The 21,759-nt window shown below is 53.2% G+C and overlaps 2 protein-coding genes across 4 annotated transcripts in view; one reads left to right on the top strand and one right to left on the bottom strand.

The window, feature by feature from the left end:
- Positions 1-116: 116 nt before the first annotated feature.
- On the top strand, positions 117-11,664 carry ACAA1 (acetyl-CoA acyltransferase 1). 2 transcript variants are annotated; one of them, XM_008068340.1, is made up of 12 exons: positions 117-510; positions 692-785; positions 1,377-1,434; positions 3,342-3,421; positions 3,718-3,760; positions 5,645-5,743; positions 6,864-6,944; positions 8,099-8,289; positions 8,438-8,617; positions 8,903-8,958; positions 9,072-9,217; positions 11,293-11,664. In XM_008068340.1, exons 1-12 carry the CDS (start codon positions 316-318, stop codon positions 11,366-11,368), a joined length of 1,299 nt encoding a protein of 432 aa, XP_008066531.1. In that variant the 5' UTR covers positions 117-315; the 3' UTR covers positions 11,369-11,664. The 2 variants fall into 2 exon arrangements, with proteins under 2 accessions (XP_008066531.1, XP_008066532.1); XM_008068341.2 differs by lacking the exons at positions 5,645-5,743; positions 8,438-8,617 and having other exon boundaries at positions 283-510; positions 11,293-11,660.
- Positions 11,665-11,876: 212 nt separating this feature from the next.
- The window catches only part of DLEC1 (deleted in lung and esophageal cancer 1), a 68,566-nt gene continuing 58,683 nt past the window's right edge, over positions 11,877-21,759 (bottom strand). The window contains exons 26-37 of one of the 2 annotated variants that reach the window (XM_008068338.1): positions 19,825-19,943; positions 19,257-19,327; positions 17,414-17,619; positions 17,190-17,306; positions 16,970-17,095; positions 16,763-16,857; positions 16,478-16,562; positions 16,091-16,300; positions 13,482-13,643; positions 12,568-12,721; positions 12,152-12,275; positions 11,877-12,056 (exon numbers count right to left, since the gene is read on the bottom strand). In XM_008068338.1, coding sequence (XP_008066529.1) covers positions 11,933-12,056; positions 12,152-12,275; positions 12,568-12,721; positions 13,482-13,643; positions 16,091-16,300; positions 16,478-16,562; positions 16,763-16,857; positions 16,970-17,095; positions 17,190-17,306; positions 17,414-17,619; positions 19,257-19,327; positions 19,825-19,943 — 1,593 coding nt within the window. In that variant the 3' untranslated portion in view covers positions 11,877-11,932. The remainder of the gene's footprint in view (positions 12,057-12,151; positions 12,276-12,567; positions 12,722-13,481; positions 13,644-16,090; positions 16,301-16,477; positions 16,563-16,762; positions 16,858-16,969; positions 17,096-17,189; positions 17,307-17,413; positions 17,620-19,256; positions 19,328-19,824; positions 19,944-21,759) is intronic. The other variant, XM_008068339.1, reaches the window with a different exon arrangement.

Raw genomic sequence — 21,759 nt, 5'->3', positions numbered from 1 at the left:
TTCCTGGTTGGCCGCGGTCGACTGCGGTAGGCGGGGCTTTGAGTGGGAAGCTGGTCCAGGAGGCTCTGCTACGGAAGACCCGGTGGGCGGCGGGGGAGGGAGGCGGATGCTCAGAGACTCGCTTTCTGGTTGGCTGCAGCGGGAGGTGGGCGGGACTTTTGAGAGGACGTTCGCGACCCTTCGCAGGGCTGTAGGCGGAGCTTAGGCCTCGGCGGCTGCTGAGGTATAATTCCGCGCCTGTGCGCGCGACGGTCTGTTACCTCCGACCGGCTGTCTGTTCCTGGACGGGGGGCTTGTCGTAGGCCGAGCTGCACGATGAGGAGGCTGCAGGTAGTGCTGGGCCACCTGAAAGGCCAGCCCGACTCCGGTGGCCAGCCCGACTCCGGCTGGAAGCCGCAGGCCGCGCTGTGCGCAAGCAGCGCCCCGCGGGCCTCGGCCTCGGCCGCGGACGTGGTGGTGGTGCACGGGCGGCGCACGGCCATTGGACGAGCGAACCGCGGCGGCTTCAAGGTGAGGCCGATTGGTCTGGGCCCTGGGTGTGGGAACACAACCTGGGCGGGCTGGGGTACCGCACGTCTGCTTGGTTCTCCTAGATGCCGGCGGCAGCTCTGCACCCGAGCTCCAGTCGCTCTGTCTCCCCGGGGCGGGCGTGGGAGAGTGGGGGTCACCGCGGCTGCTCTTCCCGCTGCAGGATACCACCCCCGACGAGCTTCTCTCGGCCGTCATGACCGCGGTTCTCCAGGACTTGAAGCTGAGGCCAGAGCAGCTGGGGGACATCTGCGTAGGTGAGGCCACGACCCACGGCCTGCGCTCGACCCTCCCCACCTTACTATTCCTCCAAAGCCCCGCTTCCTCCCTACCCGGAGTTTTCACCGAGGGGAACCGTAGCCAGCCCTCTTTACCACCCCTACACGTCTGGCCTTGAAGTCTAACAACGTAAAATGGCGAGAGCCTCTTCCAGTGGGTGTCACCTCTTGAGTGACACAGGGCTTGGAGGAAGAGAACTGCACCAGGTGTGCGTTTTCCTAACCACAGGACCTGTTCTGTCAGACTTCAAGCTTTGCATTGCATTTTTCTTTCTTTAAAGTTTTCCGAGTCACCTTTAAGGGCAGACAGCCTGCCCACTGGCGCTGATTTGGAAAAACTGTGTGCACGGGCAAGTGAGCTTGGGACACTCAGGTACTGAACAGGACAAGCTGTTGTATGACTAGCTGGCTCCCTCTGTTCCAAACTCTGAAGTTCCAGAGCTGCAAGTGAACCTGCTAAGGGCTAATGTTCCTAAAGAAAGGTCTGGAATGTTTCCTCTCTGGTATTCACAGTTATGCCTTAAAGCCCAGAACAACACTTGGCACTGAATAAGGGTTTGTTGTCCACAGGAAATGTGCTTCAGCCTGGGGCCGGGGCAGTCATGGCCCGAATCGCCCAGTTTCTGAGGTAAACTTTTCTAGTTCTAGCTCTGGGTTGGCCATTTTGACCCTTGAGTGGGCCCAGACCTCAGGGAACTCAGCCCGTGGGTGGGGGTGGATCACTTTGGACCCTGGACCTGAGGCAATCAGAGTCTGGCACTCTGCTCTTGTAAACTCAACATTTCCCCTACTGTGAGGGCAGGGTATGTTACCCCGTGCCAAACCAGGATGCACAGGGCCTTTGGGGCTGGAGCAAAAGTTCTCTGTGGCCTGATTTTTAGCCAGAGCCAGGTTGTTGCTTATCAGTGTAGACTCTGGCCTCATTTATCAGGTAAGTAACCAAGAGGGCATGCAGGGGAGTGACTTTGAGCCTTTTTGCTAGTTGAGCAAGCTGGAAACTCCTGTCATATCCCATCAGCAAAACTTGGGGCTAGGACAGAACCCTGGGAAAGGGGAACTCAGGAGGAGCCCTGGTAAACTTGTCCATAAGCACTTGTGTTCCAAGGGGAAGTACGTAAATTATTTTCACATATAAATTTAAGAACTACTTACTTGTGTATTTCCAGCTGCATGGAGAAGAAATAATAGGGACATTGGTTAATGAAGGACTGGGAAATCAAAATCTTCTAGGAACTGAGAGGGCTTAGCCTGTAGTTCAAGGCCTCCCACAGTCTGGCTCCAGACTTACCTTCCAGCTGCATCTTCCAGCTGCTTACCTGCCTTGACCTCTTTCAGTCAACTTGTCTACCTACCATCCTCTCTACTGCGGCTTCTGTCTCCTTGAAGTGCTGTCCCTATCTTCTCTCTGTCCTAACTAAACCCTGCCCAACACAGTCTTACCATTGGGCATGACTTACCCATGCTCTCATGATGAGAGCCTCTTTTCTGTAGTTAGCCATGTGCTTCCTTGTGATGTGATTTTGCCTTTTGGCCTTGTTATTTCACTCTCTGCTAATTGATTCCTTTTCTGTGTGTTACTCAGGCATCAATCAGGGTACAGTATTATAAACATTTCAGCATCCCTCAGGTTGATGCCTTGTGCTAAGTAGAAATTTAGTGAACACTGGTGAATTGGGTGAAGGAGCAGTAACCATAATAGGGAAGGGTTAAACAGGCTGCAAAGACATAGGAGGCTGTCCACCTGAAAGGATCTCTGCAGATTCTGGCCTGGGCACTAGCTCGGGGGTCCCCAACCCTGACTGTATACCACAGTTATCAGGATGCTTTTACTCCCTGAGGTTCTGATTCTGTGGGTCTTGGGGAGGGCCTGGAAATTTTCCTAGGGCTTTGTACTGTTGGCCAAGGTTACATTGGGAGGGGCTGCTTAGCTTCTAAAACTCAGATCAGTGTGAGAACTTGGAGAAACCCACCAAAGCAAGGGATATTAGAATACATGGTGCCCATCAGAGTTCTTTGTTCAGGTAGGAACAGGTTTTCAAGAGGGAACAGGAATGGGAAGGATTAGCCATATAGTTACTATTAAGGCCAAGGGTTGGTGATGGTCCCTAGCCTCAGACTTTAGACATTTCTTTTGCTCTAATGTTCTATCCTAGCAACGGGCCCTTTTTCGTTTTTGGCGGAAATGGAGATGTGGTTTTTATATTGGAATCTTCAAAGGGAAAAAAAGAAGGATGTCTGTAGCACCAACAGGCTTCCCTTGCTTTTGAGCTGTGCTTGGTCTTTAGTTGAGGAGACTCATGGGGTAGAAGGGCATGTGCTCGTGGGGCCCTGGGGAGAAGCACCTGCAGATGGCTTCCCCATAACTGCACTTCTCCCATTCCACGGATCTGTTCTGGCATGAGGGCAGGACTGCTGGGTTTGTTCTCCTAGAGTTTGCACCCCTTCAGAGGGGACAGTTAGAAGCACATTCCTTCTTTCCTTGAGAGCCTGGCAGGGTAGAGGAAGTTGATTCCACTGTCTCATTTTCTGTTTCAGTGACATCCCAGAGACTGTGCCTTTGTCTGCCGTCAACAGACAGTGTTCGTCGGGGCTACAGGCAGTGGCCAACATAGCTGGTACGTTATCACTGGGTGGGAGCCCACTGCCCAGTCTGGCCTTGGTCCTGGCCTTGCAAGTTTGGGTCCGCAAAGTCACTAGGCAAGCAATAAAGATTTCTGAGAGGACTTTAACCTCAGAAGGAGTGCAGGAGCACCCTTGCCACTGCCCCAAGCCTTTTTCTGAACACTCCTGGGTCTTCCATCTCTGAGGCTGGGGCTGAGTCCCACCTAGAGACCAGGAGGGGAAGAGGCTCTGCTGCTTCCAGAACAGACAGACTCTGGCAAAGGATGTTTATGAAATGCTTTTGTTGCAGGTGGCATCAGAAATGGGTCTTATGACATTGGCATGGCCTGTGGGTAAGAATTTTTTTCTGCCAGAGCTTATTAACCAACTTGTGACAATAAAACTAATTTTCATCTCCTGAGTTCCCAGAGGCCATGATTTCAGGATTCCTCCATCCCCTTTAGACAGCTGGCCGGGAGTAGGTTCTCACAAACGCACCTTAGGAGTGGCCTCCTACTCTGGCTGTTTGGGAATCACTCACACCTCTTCCTCTTAGCACTAGTTGGGGAGGGCAGTTGGCCTCTACAGGCTTACTGTCTTGGAAGTCTGTCAGGCTGGAAAAATGTGAGCAAGCATTTTTGAGAAAATACAACACCTGGGTTTCCTTTGGTGTCCCTCATTGATTCATGATGCTGCTGAGACAGAAGGTCTAGTTGGTTCCCTAAAGCCAGAGATAGGCACCTACTGTATAACTAGTTTGCTCATTCTACAAGACTCTGTCCCCTTTTTCCCCACCCTCATACCCGCATGGAAACTTCTACCTGCCTACTGGGTTCTGAGGAACGTGGTTAGATCTGTGGTAGTTTGGTCATTGTCACTTCCTCCCAGACTGTGGCTTCATCTTTGGCTGCAGCAAATGCAGCTGTAGGCATTGTGTTTGGCAGTGCCTCCAAGAAATGGAAGGGTATCGGGGCTCAGGCTTGGGTGGGAGGTGCTGGGAAGGCAGAGGAAATGAGGGCTTTGGCAGGTTCAGGGTGGTACATAGCCTCAGGGTTCTTTCAAGCTCCTGCTGCCTTTCAGATCCTCTTTATAGTGTTTCTTGATAGGAAGCATTGCTGGCCCCTGTCCCAGGGTCAGGCTTACTGACACTGGGTTGTACTGACCTATGTCTGCAATTATAAATATAGCCAGAGACCACCCTACTGGGATTTTGGCTGGGCAAGGGCCATTGCCCTTTAATTTTTCTCATGTTCATCCTGGGTGCGAGGTGGTATGGGAAACTTTAAAGGGATAGAACCCTCATGAGTTTTGTAGAGGGCATCTGATTCCCAAGCAGCTTAAGGACCATGGTACCAGGCTATTAAGGATCAGGGCCAGGTCTGACACCCACATTATAGGCTGACTGTTTCCCATAGACTTTGGTCATGAAGTTTAGCCCAGGGCATCTTTGTTGGGAATGGGCTCTATGGCCAGACTACCTAAATGTGGATCCAGGCTGTATGACTGTAGACAAGTTACTCAGCCTCTCTGGACCCCAATGTCCACATCTATAAAATGGGGATACTTACCTGCGCTCTCTTGAAGTCAATGACAAGATTAAGTGAAGTAATAACAGCTTACACTGTAGGTCATGTATCATATAACTGACATTGTTTGCAGCACAGAGTTCAGAATAGTGCTGAGCATGTGAAAAGCACTTAGTCAAGGTTATCTGTTGTCATTCCTTCAGGTGTTATGGTCCCCGTGTCCTTGAATCCCTTTCTGGCCATTCTAAACTGATGAGCTCTGGTTCCTCTCAGCTCGTAGCACTTTCTTGTCTATGCAGATCGTCTCTAATCTGAACTTTGTGGTTACTTTAAAATATTTGTCTCTTCTCCACTTTTTGTGGGCCCCTGAGGGCAGGTCTAGGCTTCTGGGTGTGTTTCCTCCACTGTGGCCAATACCAGAAGGTTTTCTTCAGGAACCACCAATTGGCTGATTTTGTAGTTATGTAGAGAAGCATAGCCCTGCCCTGGAAGTGTGGGTGTCAGTGTTCTGTCCTGGGTTGGAAGTAGAGACAGGGCTCAGCAGCGCTGTACCCCTAGCTCTGCCTTACTGGCTAAGTGCCCTGCCTGGGGCTCCCAGACAGCCCATTGGACTTCCTGAAGGCTCCCTGGTTATTTTCTAACACTTGCCAAATGTACAGCCATCCCTGGGGAGTCCTGCTAGGGCCAACCTCACCCTCTCTTCCCCTTCAGGGTGGAGTCCATGTCCCTGGCTGACAGAGGGAACCCTGGAAATATTACTTCACGTTTGATGGAGAAGGACAAGGCCAGAGATTGCCTGATTCCTATGGGGTAAGTGCCCTGATAGCTCCGTGCGCCTGTGCTCTCTAAGCTCCCTGCCTGGTCTAGAGCAGGGGCCAAGGTACTTTATTATCTCTGTGGCTGGCAATGCCAAGCCTTGGTCTCCTTCCTTTGGGCGTGGTCTGCTCTTCGGGGACTCTGAGGATGAGACATGAAGCTGCCCTTGACTTCATTCTTCTGAGGCCTCCATGTCCTCTGTGCCCTTGAGTTTCCAAACATAACCCACCCTGTCACTCCCACACTGAGATGCTCAATGATGGGAAGGATGATGGCAGCTGTATTCCAAAGCCTAGGACCTAGAAAGTTGAGAAGGAGACTGGGAGCTTTTGAATACTGAACATGCTGGTGAGGGAACTTAGGCCCTGTAAGATGCAACGTGAAAGTATGTTGCAGTTGTACAGAGCGCCTTAGCTCTGCAGCGTATCTCTGAGCTTTTGGGCCATCCCCAGGTCCATGGGCAGGGAGTGCTGGATCCAGGAGATACACAGCAGACTGAGGCTTGAGAGGGACAGTGCCTTGGCTTCTTTCACATGCTGTCCAAGGGAAGCCTGTGAAGCTGAAAACCCAGGCTGGAAGGCCTCACTACCACTCTGGCTTCCCAGGAAAGGAATAGGCTCCAGCTACGTGGCCAGAAAGCCTAGGTTTAGCCTTCTAGAGGAGACCTGGGAGTCCTCATCTTCCCACCTTAAAGCAGTTTTCCTTAAAGCACAGGAGAAACTGGCCAAGAGATGTCAGTCAGCGCTGCCACCCAAACCCTCCTCAGCCCCTCTTCTTCTTTGTGCAGAGGCAGCTCACCTAGGGAACTGATTGTTTTCTGCAGCTGCCTCCCATGCAGGCTGCTCCCTTTCTCAGAGAGGGTCTCTTTGGTGTCTGAGCTTCTTAGGATCTAGTCAGCATTGCTGCCTCCCTATCTGTGTGCCTCTGTATCCACCCTGGGGGTGGGGTGTACCACATCTGGAGTCATCACTGCTGTCCCCATGACATAAGCTGGCCCTCCCATCCTTTCCTGCCTACAGCCCTGGGAAGTCAGAGCTTTAAGCACAGCCCTACAGCTTGGGCCAGTCCTCTAGGCTGCTACACCAGTGCCCATGATTTGCTACTTATGTTCTAGGATAACCTCTGAGAATGTGGCTGAGCGGTTCGGCATTTCACGGGAGAAGCAGGATACCTTTGCACTGGCTTCCCAGCAGAAGTGAGTGCTGCTTGGGATGAAATGTTTGAAGGGCTGGAGAGTGAGGTTTTGAGGCTATCCTAAGTGGTCTGAGGTGGAGCTGTCCTGTGGGTGGTTTCCAAGCCTCCCAGGTTGGGGGGTGGCAGGTGGGAAGTGCCAGGGACACTGTGGGTTGGTGCCACTTCCAGGTTGTGTTACTGTCTTTCACCTTGAGTGTCTTTGCCCTCGCTGGACCTTGGTTTCCCCATCTATTCTTCTCCAACTGGCTGTGGTTTGGTGACTAGACATGATAGCCATAGGCTTCTCTGGGTACCCTGGAGTGTGGGCTAGCAGTGCTAGGGACCCTGGCATCCTGTCTTCTGAATCATGCCTGGGTCTGCAGTAGCATCCTGAGGCAGGAACTGGGGATGACATCAGAGAAGCCCCAGGGGCTCAGGCCTCTGGGCAGGGGCAATTTAAGGCTGGCAAGTCCCAGCTGTACAGAGCAAGGACAGCAAAGGAATGGAGTGGTATTGGCCAGGTGAGCTTCTCTGAGACGGTGATTCTTAGCCACTTGGAGTCAGGTAACCATTTGAAATCTGTTGAAAGCTTTGAGTTCCTTCCCATTGGAATATCCCTGGGCACTTGTATATTGCACATGATTGCAAGGGTCACCTTAAAATGCCTTGTACTTTAAAACTATTTAAATACAAAAGTACACTGAGTAGTTTAGTATATGTCACTTTAAATATGTGGAAACTGGGGACTGGGAGAAATTGAACTGTTGAGTTCAAACAGAAAAGTCAGCAGAATGCAGTACAAATATTCCTGGGGCTCCATCCTCAGTTTAGCAGAATGGACCAAGCAGGTTTAGTCCCTCTTGGATGAAGGACTCTTTAAGTGGGGGATACCACCTCCAAATATCCTTCCTTCCTTCCTTTGAGGTTGGGATTGGCCATGAGGGAAATCTGGGGCTGATGGTAAAGAAGGCCCCATAAGGCCTTGTTATGCCTCCCATTCCCGGGGCAGGTGGGGGTAGTAAGGAACCTCCACCAATCCCTTAGAGCTTCCCCAAGGCTAGGCATGTCCCCAAATTAGCAGCTTGAATTTGCATCTGTCCAGATGGGCAGGGGCTGGGGGCAAAGAGGAAGGGAACCCCAAGGAAGCCTGAGCCTGGCTGTCCGTGGTGCTGGCAGGGCAGCAAGGGCCCAGAACAAGGGCTGTTTCCAAGCTGAGATTGTGCCTGTGACCACCACCATGCATGATGACAAGGGCACCACAAGAAGCATCACTGTGACCCAGGATGAGGGTATCCGCCCCAGCACCACCATGGAGGGCCTGGCCAAACTGAAGCCTGCCTTCAAGAAGAATGGCTCCACCACAGCTGGTGAGGCTGGGCTGGGGGAGGGTGTGAGGAATAGGGCCATGGCCATGCTGGGGGCTCTATTCTGGGCCCCTCTGTAGGTTGGATGTGGGAGGACTGGATCTCCTCTGTCCAGCCCTAATGCCTCCTTACCCCGACAATCTACCCCTAGGAAACTCCAGCCAGGTGAGTGATGGGGCAGCTGCCGTCCTGCTGGCCCGGAGGTCCAAGGCAGAAGAGTTGGGACTTCCCATCCTTGGGGTCCTGAGGTCCTATGCAGTGGTTGGGGTACCACCTGATGTTATGGGCATCGGACCTGCCTATGCCATCCCTGTAGCATTGCAGAAAGCAGGTAAGGCAGCCCCTTCATACCTTAGATCGGGTTCTGCCTAGATCCCACTCCTGCCCTGCATACTGTTGCCAGGTGTGTGGTGGGGGGCAGGTGCTATGGATGCTGCAGAGTGAAGGTGGGGCAAGCTAGCACCGCATACTCCAAGTCCTTCCTGACCCTACACCTGGGACCTCCTCACTCTTCTAGAAGAGATATACACCCTAGGTGGCCTGTAGGCCCATAGCTGGGGCAGGGTCCTGCTCAGGTGGGTCACTGTGTCAACTTACATCTTTACCTGACTTGCAGGGCTGACAGTGAATGATGTGGATATCTTTGAGATTAATGAGGCCTTTGCAAGCCAGGTGAGCCCTGTTTCTCAACAAGGTCTGGACCCGGGTTACCTGGATTCAGGGAGTGGGCTGGTGGTACAGGGGAGGGGTGAGAGGGCTGTAGCCAATGCTCTGCCTCTTTCCAGGCCGTCTATTGTGTGGAGAAGCTAGGGCTTCCCCTTGAGAAGGTGAACCCTCTGGGGGGTGCAGTGGCTTTAGGGCACCCCCTGGGCTGCACTGGGGCCCGGCAGGTCATCACGCTGCTCAATGAGCTGAAGCGCCGTGGAAAGAGGTAAGGCTGGTGGGAGTGTCATGGGGGGATGCCCAAGCTGGGCACCTGAGGTGGTGGGGATAGGAGAAGGTGGGGTTTGGATCATGATCCCAAAAGACACGATCCTGAACACCGTAATACTGATCATTGACATCCTGAAAGATCAAAATCCCTAAGGATCAAATTTCTTGGCTGGTCCCAGGGTAGTGAGTTATCTCAGTTGACTGTTCACAGTCCGTTTCATATTGACCTCTTTGTTCTACTCTTTCTCACTACAGCACTTGACTAGCCTAGGAACAAAAATCTAAGGAAAAAAAAATCCCTAAAGCCTAAATCCCTAACATCTAAAATCCTGAAAATCACAATCCCAAAAGATTAAAATCCCAAGTGTTGAAATCCTGGAAGCCAAATTCTGGGAATGGGGTTAGTGCATTGTTGGCTGTATGCAGGATGGTTGCATCATGTTGGTTGCATCATGTTAGAAAGAACTCTCACCTAAATAAAGACAATAGTTTAACTAAATAAAGACTATAGTCTTTATGTAGAAATTAAGTATGGTTTGAGGAGATGCATAGGTTGACAAGGGGTGGATCTGTGGATTTAATTTTAGGTGTCAACTTCACTGGATTAAGTAATACTTAAAACCAGGTAAAGCATTATTTTGGGTGTCTTTGAGGGTGTTTCCAGAGATTATATGTGAGTCTGAGTGAACTAGGTGCAGACAATCTGCCCTCATTGGTGGTGGGCACCATCCAATGAACTGGGGCCCCAGAGAGAACTAATACAGATGAATTGATCTCTATCTGAATTGGTTCTTCTGCTGCCTTGGATATCAGAAATTGGACTCCACAAGAATCCATGTTCACAACGTGAACATGGACATCATATCTGAGCATTATGTGTGTGTACACAAATGTTGACACTTCCTCAGTAAATAAAGAGATGTCCTTTTTTGTACATCTGCATTTGTGAAAGATACAATTTCTTGCGATCTCAACTCTCTGGGTGACTGTATATACAGTGGTGACCCATCACAGCTTTTGGTCGATCTCATTGAAAGACTTGGGTTGTCCATCACAGTATTCCAGATGACTGCACACAATTACCCATCACAGTGATATGTGTTTGTGCATTTCACTTTTGGACCCATTTTTTAATAAATATGGTTTGTCTACTCATAACTGTTATACCATGTGATTGTTAATATAGCTGTATGTTTATGCTTGCAAAAACATGTATGTTATCGTTGCCTGTTTTATTGTGTAAAGTGGCCTATGAAGTGTTCTGTCATATTTTTGTTTCTCAAATCCCCCTTTAAAAGTGTAGATAACTCTATTTACTTTTTGAGTTGGAGTCTCACTCTTGCCCAGGCTGTAGTGCAGTGGCATGCTCACGGCCACCACAGCCTCGACCTGCTGAGCTTAGGTGATCCTTCTGCCTCGGCCTTCCAAGTAGTTGGTACTACAGGCACATGCCACCACACCCAGCTAATTTATCGATTTTGTAGAGATGAGGTCTCACCAAGTTGCCCAGGCTGATCTTGAATCCGTGGGCTCAGGCCATCCTCTCTCCTCGGCCTCCCAAAGTGCTGGGATTATAGGCGTGAATCACCACGCCCGGTCTAAAAGTATAAATACTGTGTTTTAAATATTTTTTCAAATCACTTTTCCAGAATTACATTCAGCACTTTGATTTTTGGGGGATTGAAATTTTAGGGATTTTTTAGACTTTAGGGATTTTGATCTTTTGAGATTCCAACATTTGGTATTGGGGGACTGTGTCTTACAGGAGTCTGATCAGCTCCTGGGGAGGGGAGCATGCACACATAAATACCCGGAAATGAGGCTATAGGGTGTAATCCCTGATTTCCTGGAGGGCTGGCTTTCTGAGGGATCCTGGCCTGCAGTAGGCATCTGCCATCGTGTGTGTATGCACCTAGGTGGAAGGTCAGGGTACTGCTTGCCTACAGATCTGGTCTGATGCTTTTGTGTCCTGTGTGTCTGTCCCTGAGGGCCTTGGTCCATCCAGCTCAGTGTGGTCTGGAGGTAGCTTGGAGGTTGAGCCTCTGCTCAGCCAATGCAGTTTTGTTTCCTCAGGGCCTACGGAGTGGTATCCATGTGCATTGGGACTGGAATGGGAGCTGCTGCTGTCTTTGAATACCCTGGAAACTGAGGCCCCAGGCTAGAGGTGCTACCCAGCAGTCCTGCCCCAGCAGCAAGGGAGCAACACTACAGAAGAGAAGCACATGGGAAAATTCAGCACGGGTGGTGGTGGCACTTCAGTTTGGGAAATGTGAACACTGATAACATGGTACAGGAATGGGTGGGGTGTTGGACCAGCCCTCATCAGGCCCCCTTTAGCTGTGCCCATGTCATTGAGGCCACAAGGCCATCATGTAATTCCTGGGGGAAGGCCGATTTATGGATGAGGAGTGCAGTGGACATAGTAAATGTGTGCTAACTTATCTTCATGACTGTGAGTTTTTTTTCCCAAGGACCAGTTTCTGCCATGCTGGTCTTTTCTCTCTGCTGGATCTGAGTAGTGATGCTTAACTGTATAGCCTCCACTGGTGTGGCCTAGCCTTTATGTCAACTTTGAGGACATCACACAGGGCCTGGGCTGAGACCTGTCACGGAAGGGGGCTCTGGAGTCTATGTCCCTGCACAGAAGATCTTCTCAGTCCTGGGCCATGTTTATTCCAAAGCTGGGGCTGGGGCTGAGGGGCAGGGCAGAGCCTCAGAGCTGGCAAAGTGACTTGTATCGCTCATCATAAGAGCCTTGGCCCCGGAGCTGCAGGGTGCAGGTCTTCTCGCCAAGCACACCTTCCACCACCATCGTGGACTCATACAGCTCACTGCTCCTGTAGGGAGCAGGTAGGGACTGAGGTTAGGAGAGGCTTTGGGCAGGGCGTCCAAACCCCAGGGGCGGTTGAGGGGAGGCCAGGAAGGGCAGTACCTAGCAGTGAAGAAAACCTGTAGCGTGATGGACATTGGGGGCGCATTGATAGGTCGTGCCTCCAGCAGTCCACTGTTTGGGGAGACCCTGAAGGCCACAGTGTCCTTGGCTGGCTCCTGTTGGCCTGCACCAAGGGGAAGAAGGAACACATGTGAGCACAGCAGCTCCAGGTGCCGCCACGGGAAGCAATCACCACCCCCAGGCCTGCCTGCAGCTCGTCTCAGGTGTGTACCTCTGGTCCTGCCCAGCACCACAAGGCAACCCTGAGGTCACATGGGATTGGGGGACTGACTGCAGAATTCCAAGTGGTGCCAGCCTTGCAAGCCAGTGCACAGGGACAGGGCACGTGGGCCCCCTCCAGGGGCCTTGTTTGGGTACAGCCCTGCAGGGAAGCAGCGGGAAGTCACAGGACATACCCATCAGTACAGTCCAGTAACTCCGGCAGCCGCTCAGGTTCACCAGGTACACCTCCCGGATTTGCTGCTGGTTCACAAAGCAGATCCCAAAGTCCACCCAGCTGGTGGAGAGCTGTAGCTCGGGCACAGCCACAGTGGCCTGCAGGGGCACCACCTGTTGGGGAACAGGCTCGCTCCTACCATGCTCTATGGCCCCTGCTCCACTGTGGGTTCAGCTGCCCTCCTTTTCCTCCCCATCCTCTCGTGGGGCCCTCAAGGCCCAGCCCTCAGTTCCTCTTGTCCCTGGGCCATCTAACCGAGTCCCGTGACCTCAAGCCCCATGTGTGCGTGCTCTAGCCCCTGGCAGTCCCCGTGCCACCCAGGTGTTGCTGTACATCACCTCATCACCTGGGCCCCATCAGCCTCTGGAGTCCTCATCACCATCAGCCTCTGGAGTCCTCCCCTGAGCTATTCCTTCACACGCCTCACCTGCAGCCCAGCTTAGCCTTCACACCATGGCCTGGGGACCTGGCCCATGGCCCTCACCCTGCTGCCTGAAGCCCATACCAGAAGCCCATACCAGCCCAAGTCATCCCTCACAGCTACCTCAGGTGTGCATGGTCCCCCCATCCCCCACATCAGGCCAACCTGTCAGCCTGGCTCAGTGTTTCCCTTCTCCCTCGATTAAACACCATGCGGTATTCACATGCCACCTCCCTGATTTCCCACTCTCCAGCCCCCCTACCTGGTTGTGGGATCCTGAGACAGGTGAGGATGATGACCCTCATCTCTGCACACAGGGCCTTTTCCAGGGCAGACTGAAACCCAGAGCAGGGGCCGGAGCTCCTTATTTCTGGGGGCTGTGTATTCAGGTTCTCCTCTGACCCCAGCCTGGTTCCATTCTCCTCACCCTGTGGGGCAGGCCCCAGACTTGCCTGAGAGGTCTGGTTGGTGTACTCCAGGAGCAGGTCCTGAGTAAACACCATCTCTTTCTCTCCACTCGCACGCTGCTGAATGTCCACCCCTGGCAGCATCTGGTCAGCCGGGAACTTCTGGTAAGACAGCAGCTCCAGGGAGAGCAAGAAGGACACGTCCACCTGAGCACATTGGACATGGTGTCAGCTCCAGCTTCCTCCTTCCTTCTGTGCCCATCTCCTCCAGGCCCAGACTAGTCCCACCGTGCCCAGCAGACAGCCCAGTGCCACCCCAATCCTCTCTCCCCAAACCCCCATGCTTTCATTCCACAAGTGCTGCCCAGCACCTACTCTGTTAGTGCTGGAAACAAAGCTGCACTTTCCCTCAAGTGTCAGAGGCTAAAGGAGGAGCGATAGTGAGCAAACCGCCTTTTACCACCTGGCGTGCCCAGGGTTGTGGTCAGGCTCATAGGCTGAGGAAAGTCTTGGTTCTTATCCTAAGGACAGTGTGGAGCCTCTGCCAGGTTTAAGCAGGGGCACGTCCAAGTCAGCTTTGCCTTCCACAGGGGTCCCGGGCTCTGTGGGGAGCTGGGCTGCAGGAGCACATGTGGGGGCGTGAGACCAGTTCACAGGCCAGGATTATAACTTAGGCTGGAAGGATGGAGCCTGGACTCCTGGCTTCCAGACACAGGTCTTCCGTACAAGCTCATCAAAATCAAAAACACTTGTTAAGAATACACATTCTTGGCTGGGCTGGGTGGCTCAGGCTGCAATCCCAGCACTTTGGGAGGCCAAGGTAAGTGGATTGCCCGCACCCGCGGGTTCAAAACCAGCCCAGGCAACTTGGAGGGCTGGTTAAATCAAAAATTAGCCAGGCATGGGAGCGTGCACCTGTAGTTCCAGCTCCCTGGAAGGCTGAGGTGGAAGGATCACCTGAGCCCAGCAGGTCAACACTGGGGTGACCATGAGTGTGCCACTGCACTCCAGCCTGGGTGACAGAGTGAGACTCCAACTCAAAAAAAAAGAAAAAGAAAAAGATACGTTCTCTGGCTTCACCTAGATCTTCACATCTCTGGAGATGGGCCTGGGAACACATGTCGTTAACAAGCTTTCTAAAGGCCACTGATGCAGGCCCAGCCATGGAAACCACTGTCCTAGACCAAGATATAGGTGTAAGGGTAAAGAGAAGGGAGATTTAAGAGGGGATGTCCACAGGGCTTGGTGGCTGGTCCAAGAGTTTAGGACAAGGAGTTTCAGAGCTCTGGCCATGCAAAGGGGGAGGAGAGTGGTGGCATTGCTGAGGTGAAATACCACTATGAAAAGCAGGCACGGGTGGGAAGGGGATGGGGAATTCAATTTAAACAGGTTGACTTTGGTTCTAGACCTTGGGAGAGAATTCTGGCAGGAGCTGGGCCTTGTTAGCACACGGAGGGTGAGATGCAGTGCCATTATGTGATGTCCTTTTTCTGGGAAACTTTGGGCTTCCCCAGAGCTGCTCAAAGATTTTTGAATACTTGATGGGTGACTTCAGGGTCTCCTGGGGAAGCCCTGGCAGAATGGGACCTCTGTTGTGCTCTGGGCCTCCTCCTCACTTTAGCTCTTGGAAGAAGGGAGCAAATGCAAAGTGGGTCAAGGGTGCCCTAGCGTCCATCTTCTGCAGATCCGTGTCTGTCTCCCTGACCTCCATGATAAGGGTCACGCGGAGTCCCGTCACCCAGCACAGCATCTAGTACATAGCAGGCCCTCACTACACAGAATGGAGTGTACACTGAGAAGGGAGAAATGGCTGTTCACTGAGGCACTGAGGTGGATGGAGTGTGCAGAGTGGGGCAAGGGCCCATCGGAGCTCCGGGAGCATCAGCAGAAAAGGAAGCCCTCAAAGGAGAGGAGGGAGGGCCTCTGAGGCAGGGGGAGATAGGAGAGTGCAGGCACTCCTCCGGCTGTCTCTCCTTGGCCTGCCTGTGCACACCTGGGGAGCCCATCATGTAGGTGTGGGTGTGCACACACCCAAACTTCCACGAGGCCTGTGACCTATCCTCATTCCAAATACCTCAGAGGCCAAAGGAAGCAGAAGTCAACTGTTCTCACTGAGGTCCTGGCATTCCAGGACCTCCTTCTCCTGCAAATTCTGAAAATCAAGGATCCTGACACCCTGCCAAAGGAGGGAAAATCACTTTGGGACCTGTAGCGCCTTACAGTTATGCAGTTCTACCATGGCCTCACCTGAGCCAGGGCACTTGGCCCCGAGGGAAGCACATGAGAAGGAAGGGTCTGTGCGAAGTGGAGGTGCCCACAGGAATGCATGGCCTCCACCAGGAAGTCAGCAGTGGGCTCTGAGAGAGAAGTTCTAGGTGTACTTCTGGAGTGTGTGTGTGTGTGTGTGTGTGTGTGTGTGTGTGTGTGTGTGTGTGTATGTATGCTATGTCTGGTACATCCACACCTGTGTAAGCCACCATGCAGAGGTGCTGAAGTGGTGTGTCTCAGGGGAGTGCAGCCAGAGTGTCATACAGGGCATGGCGGGGTCAGGTGTGCAGTTTGCAAAGACTAGGTACAAATGTGTGAGGATGGTGAGCAGGTGTGTTGTCTGTACACGTGAGGTTGTGCCATTGAGGCAAGACCGCCCCACTGACCAGCATGTTCTCCTGTGGGCGGAGCACCAGCTGCTTGCCCAATGAGGCTATCTCCTCACACTCCTGCTTGCGGCCAGGGGCTCTGTAGTCCCGGCCAGGCCCATCTTGAGAAACAGAGAAGGGCCTGGAGACCAGGAGCCGGAAGTAGTGTGGGATTTCCGTAGTGTTAGTCAGCTTCAGGTGGTGGGTGGTCACCAGCTCGCTCAGCACCTGGGGAGAGATGGGGGGGACGATGTTTGGGATGCATCTCTCCCCTCTCCACCAGCCCTTGCCTCTGGGGAAGGGCTTGGGGAGGCGGTTCAGACTGTAAGCCTGTGCCTCAGAAGGGCCCATTGGGACATTTGAGGTCCAGATAAACTGACAGGGCCAAAGGGTGGCAGCACTCACCCCAGTGCAGGGCTGCTCGGGGATGAGATCACTGGCCTGGCACCGGAATTCCATGCCGCTGCCGTAGTCCAGCTCCACACTCAGCCTGCCCAGCAAGAGGCACAGCTGGGGCGGGCCAGGCACCTGGGGCCTCCTGGCTGCCCCCACTCTGCTTATCTGGCCCCGGGGCCAGCCCTTCCCCAGGATCCCTGCAGGCTTCTCCCTCCCATTCCATCATTTTGCTCTGAGAACTCTGATCCCACCAGTGCCCGGGGAGGTGCTGCCCCCAGGGGGTGGAGCACTCACTGTGCTGGCCTCACGTAGCCATGCAGGTCCAGTTTCAGGGGTCCCACAGCAAAGTCTTGCAGGCGACACCTCCTCTCTGGAATCTCCCTTTCCACCTACCAAGCCCACGCCTGATCACTGGTGGTCCCTGAGCTGTGCAGGCAGCATGCTACCCAGGAGGGGGCAGGGGCAGTGGCTATGACTCCCCTCCAGGCCACGAAGACTCACCTCGTCATCCAAGCTCATGAAACCCAGGGCATAGCCTGCGTGCTCCACCTTGTTCAGGATATTGGGGCTGAGCACCGGGGGTATGAAGGAGATGTGGATGGTGCTGCTACCCCCAGCAGGGACCACCTGGCACGGACACAGCAGCCTCAGCACTGCCCCGTGCCCACTGGCTGGCCAGCCTGCCCTCCACGAGCCAGCTCCCAGCCCCCACCCAACTCACCACCTGCTTGGGGCTGACACAGTACAGGTGCTCGGAGGGCACCCCCTCGTGCGCCTGCAGGATGACTGAGATGAGCTGCTCCGCCACCCCGCTGCTGGCACTGGAGCTGCCCCCAACCTGTCACCAAGGAGTCACTGAGGCTTGCACAGGGTTCAACTGGCCCACTGGCTATATCTCAGCGGCCCTGAGAGGCCAGCCTCCCTCCGCCCCACTGCCCCACTCACCAATGGGGCAGCTTCATGGCTGCATTCCGATGAATTGGAAGGGCTCAGGGACCAGAGGAGGTAGCTGTCCTCAGGGGCCTCAGGGCACACAAGCTCGTTCCCAGCTTGGTCCAGCAGTGGGAAGGGTGGTCCATAAAACACCAGCAGTTCCACTAGCCGGTCTTCCCTGTCTTCCGGAGTGTAGGTCCTCCAGTCAAGGCGGATGTCTGGGCAGATGCAGGGGAGGGCGAGGAACAAGGGCAGTATAGACCATCTCCCCTGGCCTTCACCTCCCCACACCCCTCAGAGGTTCCCCGTTCTCCCATACCCTGGGTGGAGGAGGGCTCACTGCCTCTCTCATGCCACTTCCAGGCAATTCTCCTTCTAAAAATGGTCTTCATAGGCTTACACCACCTGGCTCAATATCCAGAGGCCCTTGTGGTCACAAAGTCAGGCCTTCCAGTCCAGATACCCAAATCCAGGCTCTCCACTCTCTCCCTGCAGCTTCCTCTTCCTTCCTGCCTGGCAGGCCAGGTCCTCCAGGTCCTGCAACCCCGCCTGCTCCCCCCGTCCCTCAGCCCTTGTCTGCTTTCACTTCCTTTGCTAGCCAGGTTGGCCTTTGGAAACCACCGTTTTAACCTGTCTTGCCAGCATCCTCATAGCTCCCCCTGCCCCTGCATCCTGCCACCCGCCTGGCAAAGCCTCACCCTGAAAGAACTGCACTGCACCATCCCTCTGGCACCACTGAAGAAAGTCCCCTAGAAGAACAGACTGCAGCCTCATAAATCTGTCCCCAGCCTAAACCATGTCAGCTGTCCCCGCCCTCCTCTGACACTTCCACCTACCTCCTCAAGCCCAGATGGTGGCCCCACCTCATCTACCAGAAGCCCTCAAATCAAGAAGTCCCTAGACCTGGCGTGGTAGATCCCAGCATTTTGGGATGTGGAGGAGAGAGAATTGCTTGAGCCCAGGAGTTCAAGACCAGCCTGGGCAACTTGGCAAGACCTCGTCTCTACAATTAAAAAAAATTAGCCGGGCATGGTGGCACATGCCTGTGGTTCCAGCTACTTGAAAGGCTGAGATGGAAGGATTGCCTGAGCCCAGGAGGTTAAGGCTGCGGTAGCCATGAGCGTGCCACTGTACTCCAGCCTGGGCAACAAAGATCAGTACAGAATGAGACCAAGGCCAGACGGGCTTAAAAAAAAAGAATCCCTCCCTGAAGTCCTGTCCCAAACCTACCCATCTGTCTGAATCCACCCCATCTTCCCTGCCCCTCCTGCTTCCATCCTGCTCCCACACCCTCCTCAGAGGCCAGCCATGGCCAGTGTCCCCTCTCTAGTGCCACCAGATTGCATCTCTCCGAGCTCTTCCCCAGGCCCAGAACACTCTTGGCCCCCAAACACTCCCCCAGGCCACATTAGCTCACCTTCCCCCCTGGACTCAGCCTACATGCCCCTCCACAGGGAGGCATGAACCCCTTGGTACATCCTTGGCACTCTGACCTCCCTTCAGTCATAATGCAACACATTGCAGCCACACTCATTCCCTCAGGATGGAAGCTGCTCGGCAGAGACCCCCCTGTCCTATTCCCTCTGTATCCCCACACCTGCATGTAGTGCAGGGTACTGCTGGCTGAAGGAATGAGAAGAGGGGCCTCTGGAAGTGTCCGTCCCTATGCATGGTGACCCTGATGAGAGCAGGGCATCTGCAGCCCCATCAATGCCTCAGTGACGCAGGACACCTGGACTCCTGGATTCGGCTCATAGGACATCAGCTTCCCCGGACCCCATCTCCCCTCCCAGCCTGGCTCACCACAAGGCACAGCCCATAGCAAGAGCCCCGATTAATCTTGTGAGCGTCTCACCACAGGGGCTGGAATTGTGCAGGCGAAGGACTCGGGTAACTGTGTCTCCTCCTGAGACCTGGGTGCCGAACCTGGAGGTGGGGAGGGCAGACTCAGCACAGCTACAGCCAGTGCACACCTGGCCAGAGGGCTGGGGGTAGGGGCTCAGGCAGGGAGGAGGCATCAAGGGATTTGTCCTTTCCCAGAAGCACTGACTCAGGGCTGGGGGCTTTCCCCATGCTGCACCTGGTGAACTGTGCTCTGTGCGCTCACCGCCCCAGTAATCCACCCCACCCAGTCTGAGTGGGCCAAGCTGATTCCAGCTCAGTTGTGGGAAGGGCCTCAGGTCTGGGCGTGACCTCGGGCCACAAACTACCTGCTACTTCTGCCCCCCAGAAGCCCTCAGAGATGGGCAGATGCCAGCCATGTCCCCTGAGGCCTCTTTCATCTGGCACAGCCCTGCCCTGGAGCCTTCTTGTAGGTGATCCTGGGACAGCTAGAGAGCAACAAGTCCCAAGGGCAGCCCAGCCTGGAGGCCAGAGAGTTTCAGGGCCATCAGGGAGTAGAGGATAAGCTGAACGCGGGGCACCTGATGACAGGCTCCTTCTGGACCTGGTCAGTGGTGTAGTAGGTGGTCCTCAGGGAGCTGATGGGGCAGCCCACCACTGCCATGTGCACCGGGATGACTGTCTGCGGCAGGTCTCCCACCTGCAAGCACACACCAGTCCTCTGTCACTCCTGTCACCGGCTGCCATCACATTCCTTCCAGGGCAGGCCTCCACTCGTCCAGCCAGCCCAGGGTTTCCACAGCTTGGACCCAGCCTCAACCCGCACAATTTGATGCCCACTCCATTATTTAAGAACTCTTGGTATACTAACGTGATCAATCTTTTGTCATACACAATACAATTTAAAGCAAATACCTGTATAATTAACCTGCCCAATGTACTAAATGGCTTCCCTCCCACTCCTGCCGTCTCTGCTCTCCTGCCCAGCCGTGGCCTACACGGACCTCCCAGCCTGAGGATCTTTGGCCTCTCATGACCCCTTTGAACAAATTTCTGTATCTTTTAAATGGAAAGAACTATTATTTTTCTCTGCTAATAAAAGCTAATAAATGCTTATTTTTTTTTTTTTAAAAAAAGAGTGTTATAACCTCCTCTAATCCTACTCCTGCAGCACAACTCACTGTTACCATATTAGGGTACAGCGTCTATACTTCTTTTGTGTACAGAAAACGATGTAAATGGACTATGTAAAACAGCAGTTTTACTAATAAAAGTTTATAACACCACATAACAGGCTAGACAGAAGTCCCTGCAGGGCTATGGCCCGATGCTTTCATCCATCCTGTACTGATGGCCATGGGTCCCTACGTGTTCCTTTTTTATTGTCTTCCCTATTATAAACAATGCTGAGAGGTAAAGGAAGCCTGGCATGACATTGTCTACACACTCACCCACTTCATTCCTTGGGGAGCTCTCAGTGTGCACCAGTTGGCTTCCAAGAGCCACCAGAGGGTGGGCACATTAGTCCCCCGTGCCAGCAGGGCTCACAGGCACCCTTCCCACACCTTCAAGCACCTTTTTTTTTTTTTTGGAGGAAGTAGGAGTTTATTAAGAAGATAGAAAAGTTCCCCTAGCAGGAGGGGACCTGAAAGAGGGTAGTCCTCAAACCCCTTCTAAACCTGCTAATCTGACAACCACCAGTATTTCATGATGATTTGACCTCGCATTTCTTTAATTACCAGCAATGGAAACAGATTTCCCCTTGTGTATTGGTTACCTATATTTATTTGTCTTTGAGTTGCCTATTCAAGTCCTCTGCGTACTTGGGACACTTTACTCCCCCTTACCGTTATTTACAAACTCTCTGTATATTAATGTGATCAATTCTTTGCCATACATAATAAAGACAATTTAAAGCAAATATCTGTTCTAATTTACAAATTTACTACACAGTTCATGAAAATCATCTACACAACAATTAAACAGTGCAGGATAACATAAGCATGTTTCACCCTCCATAGTAAACTAGGAGCTCCTTGCCGGTGTGGTCTATTGTCTTATTCATCTTTGTATCCTCCACATTACAGTGGGCCATGCAGAGACCCACACATGGTAGGTACTCATTCATGCTGAATGCTAGAGCAAATACATGAATCCCTAGGTGAATGAATGAATGCATGAGTGCACAGAGGACCAGGCCAGGGCGTGGCTCTGGGAGGCTGCTAATGTCCCTCCATTCCTCACTCCCTACTCCAGGTCTTGGGTCTTGGCCTGGGCAGGACACTCTGCCCTCTCCCATGTGGTCCCAGCCCTGCACCTCATGGGAAAATGTGTGGAAGGTTCTACCGCTCATGGACGCCTCTTGCCAGAACTGCCTCAGCTTCAATCCCAGAGGTTGTATCAGATGCAAACACCCACCCTGAGCTTGGTGGGTATTGCCTTTCAATTTGGTGAGGTTTGACAGGCTGGGGGCTAGGTGTTGGAGGGGAGGGAAGCTGAAGCGGTAGTGGGGGGCA

Source organism: Carlito syrichta, unplaced genomic scaffold, assembly GCF_000164805.1.
Source record: "Carlito syrichta isolate Samal-C Ts95f unplaced genomic scaffold, Tarsius_syrichta-2.0.1 Scaffold310396, whole genome shotgun sequence".
Lineage (NCBI taxonomy): Eukaryota > Metazoa > Chordata > Mammalia > Primates > Tarsiidae > Carlito > Carlito syrichta.
Note: the sequence above shows the minus strand (reverse complement) of the source record. Positions and strands in the feature narration are given on the sequence as shown.

What these genes read in the sequence shown, in the direction of transcription:
- ACAA1 (XM_008068340.1), top strand. Translation starts at nt 316, where the DNA reads ATGAGGAGGCTGCAGGTAGTGCTGGGCCACCTGAAAGGCCAGCCCGAC. An exon ending in GCTGGGGGACATCTGCGTAG is followed by an intron (nt 786 to 1,376) that starts GTGAGGCCACGA and finishes TGTTGTCCACAG; the next exon opens with GAAATGTGCTTCAGCCTGGG. An exon ending in GAATGGCTCCACCACAGCTG is followed by an intron (nt 8,290 to 8,437) that starts GTGAGGCTGGGC and finishes ATCTACCCCTAG; the next exon opens with GAAACTCCAGCCAGGTGAGT.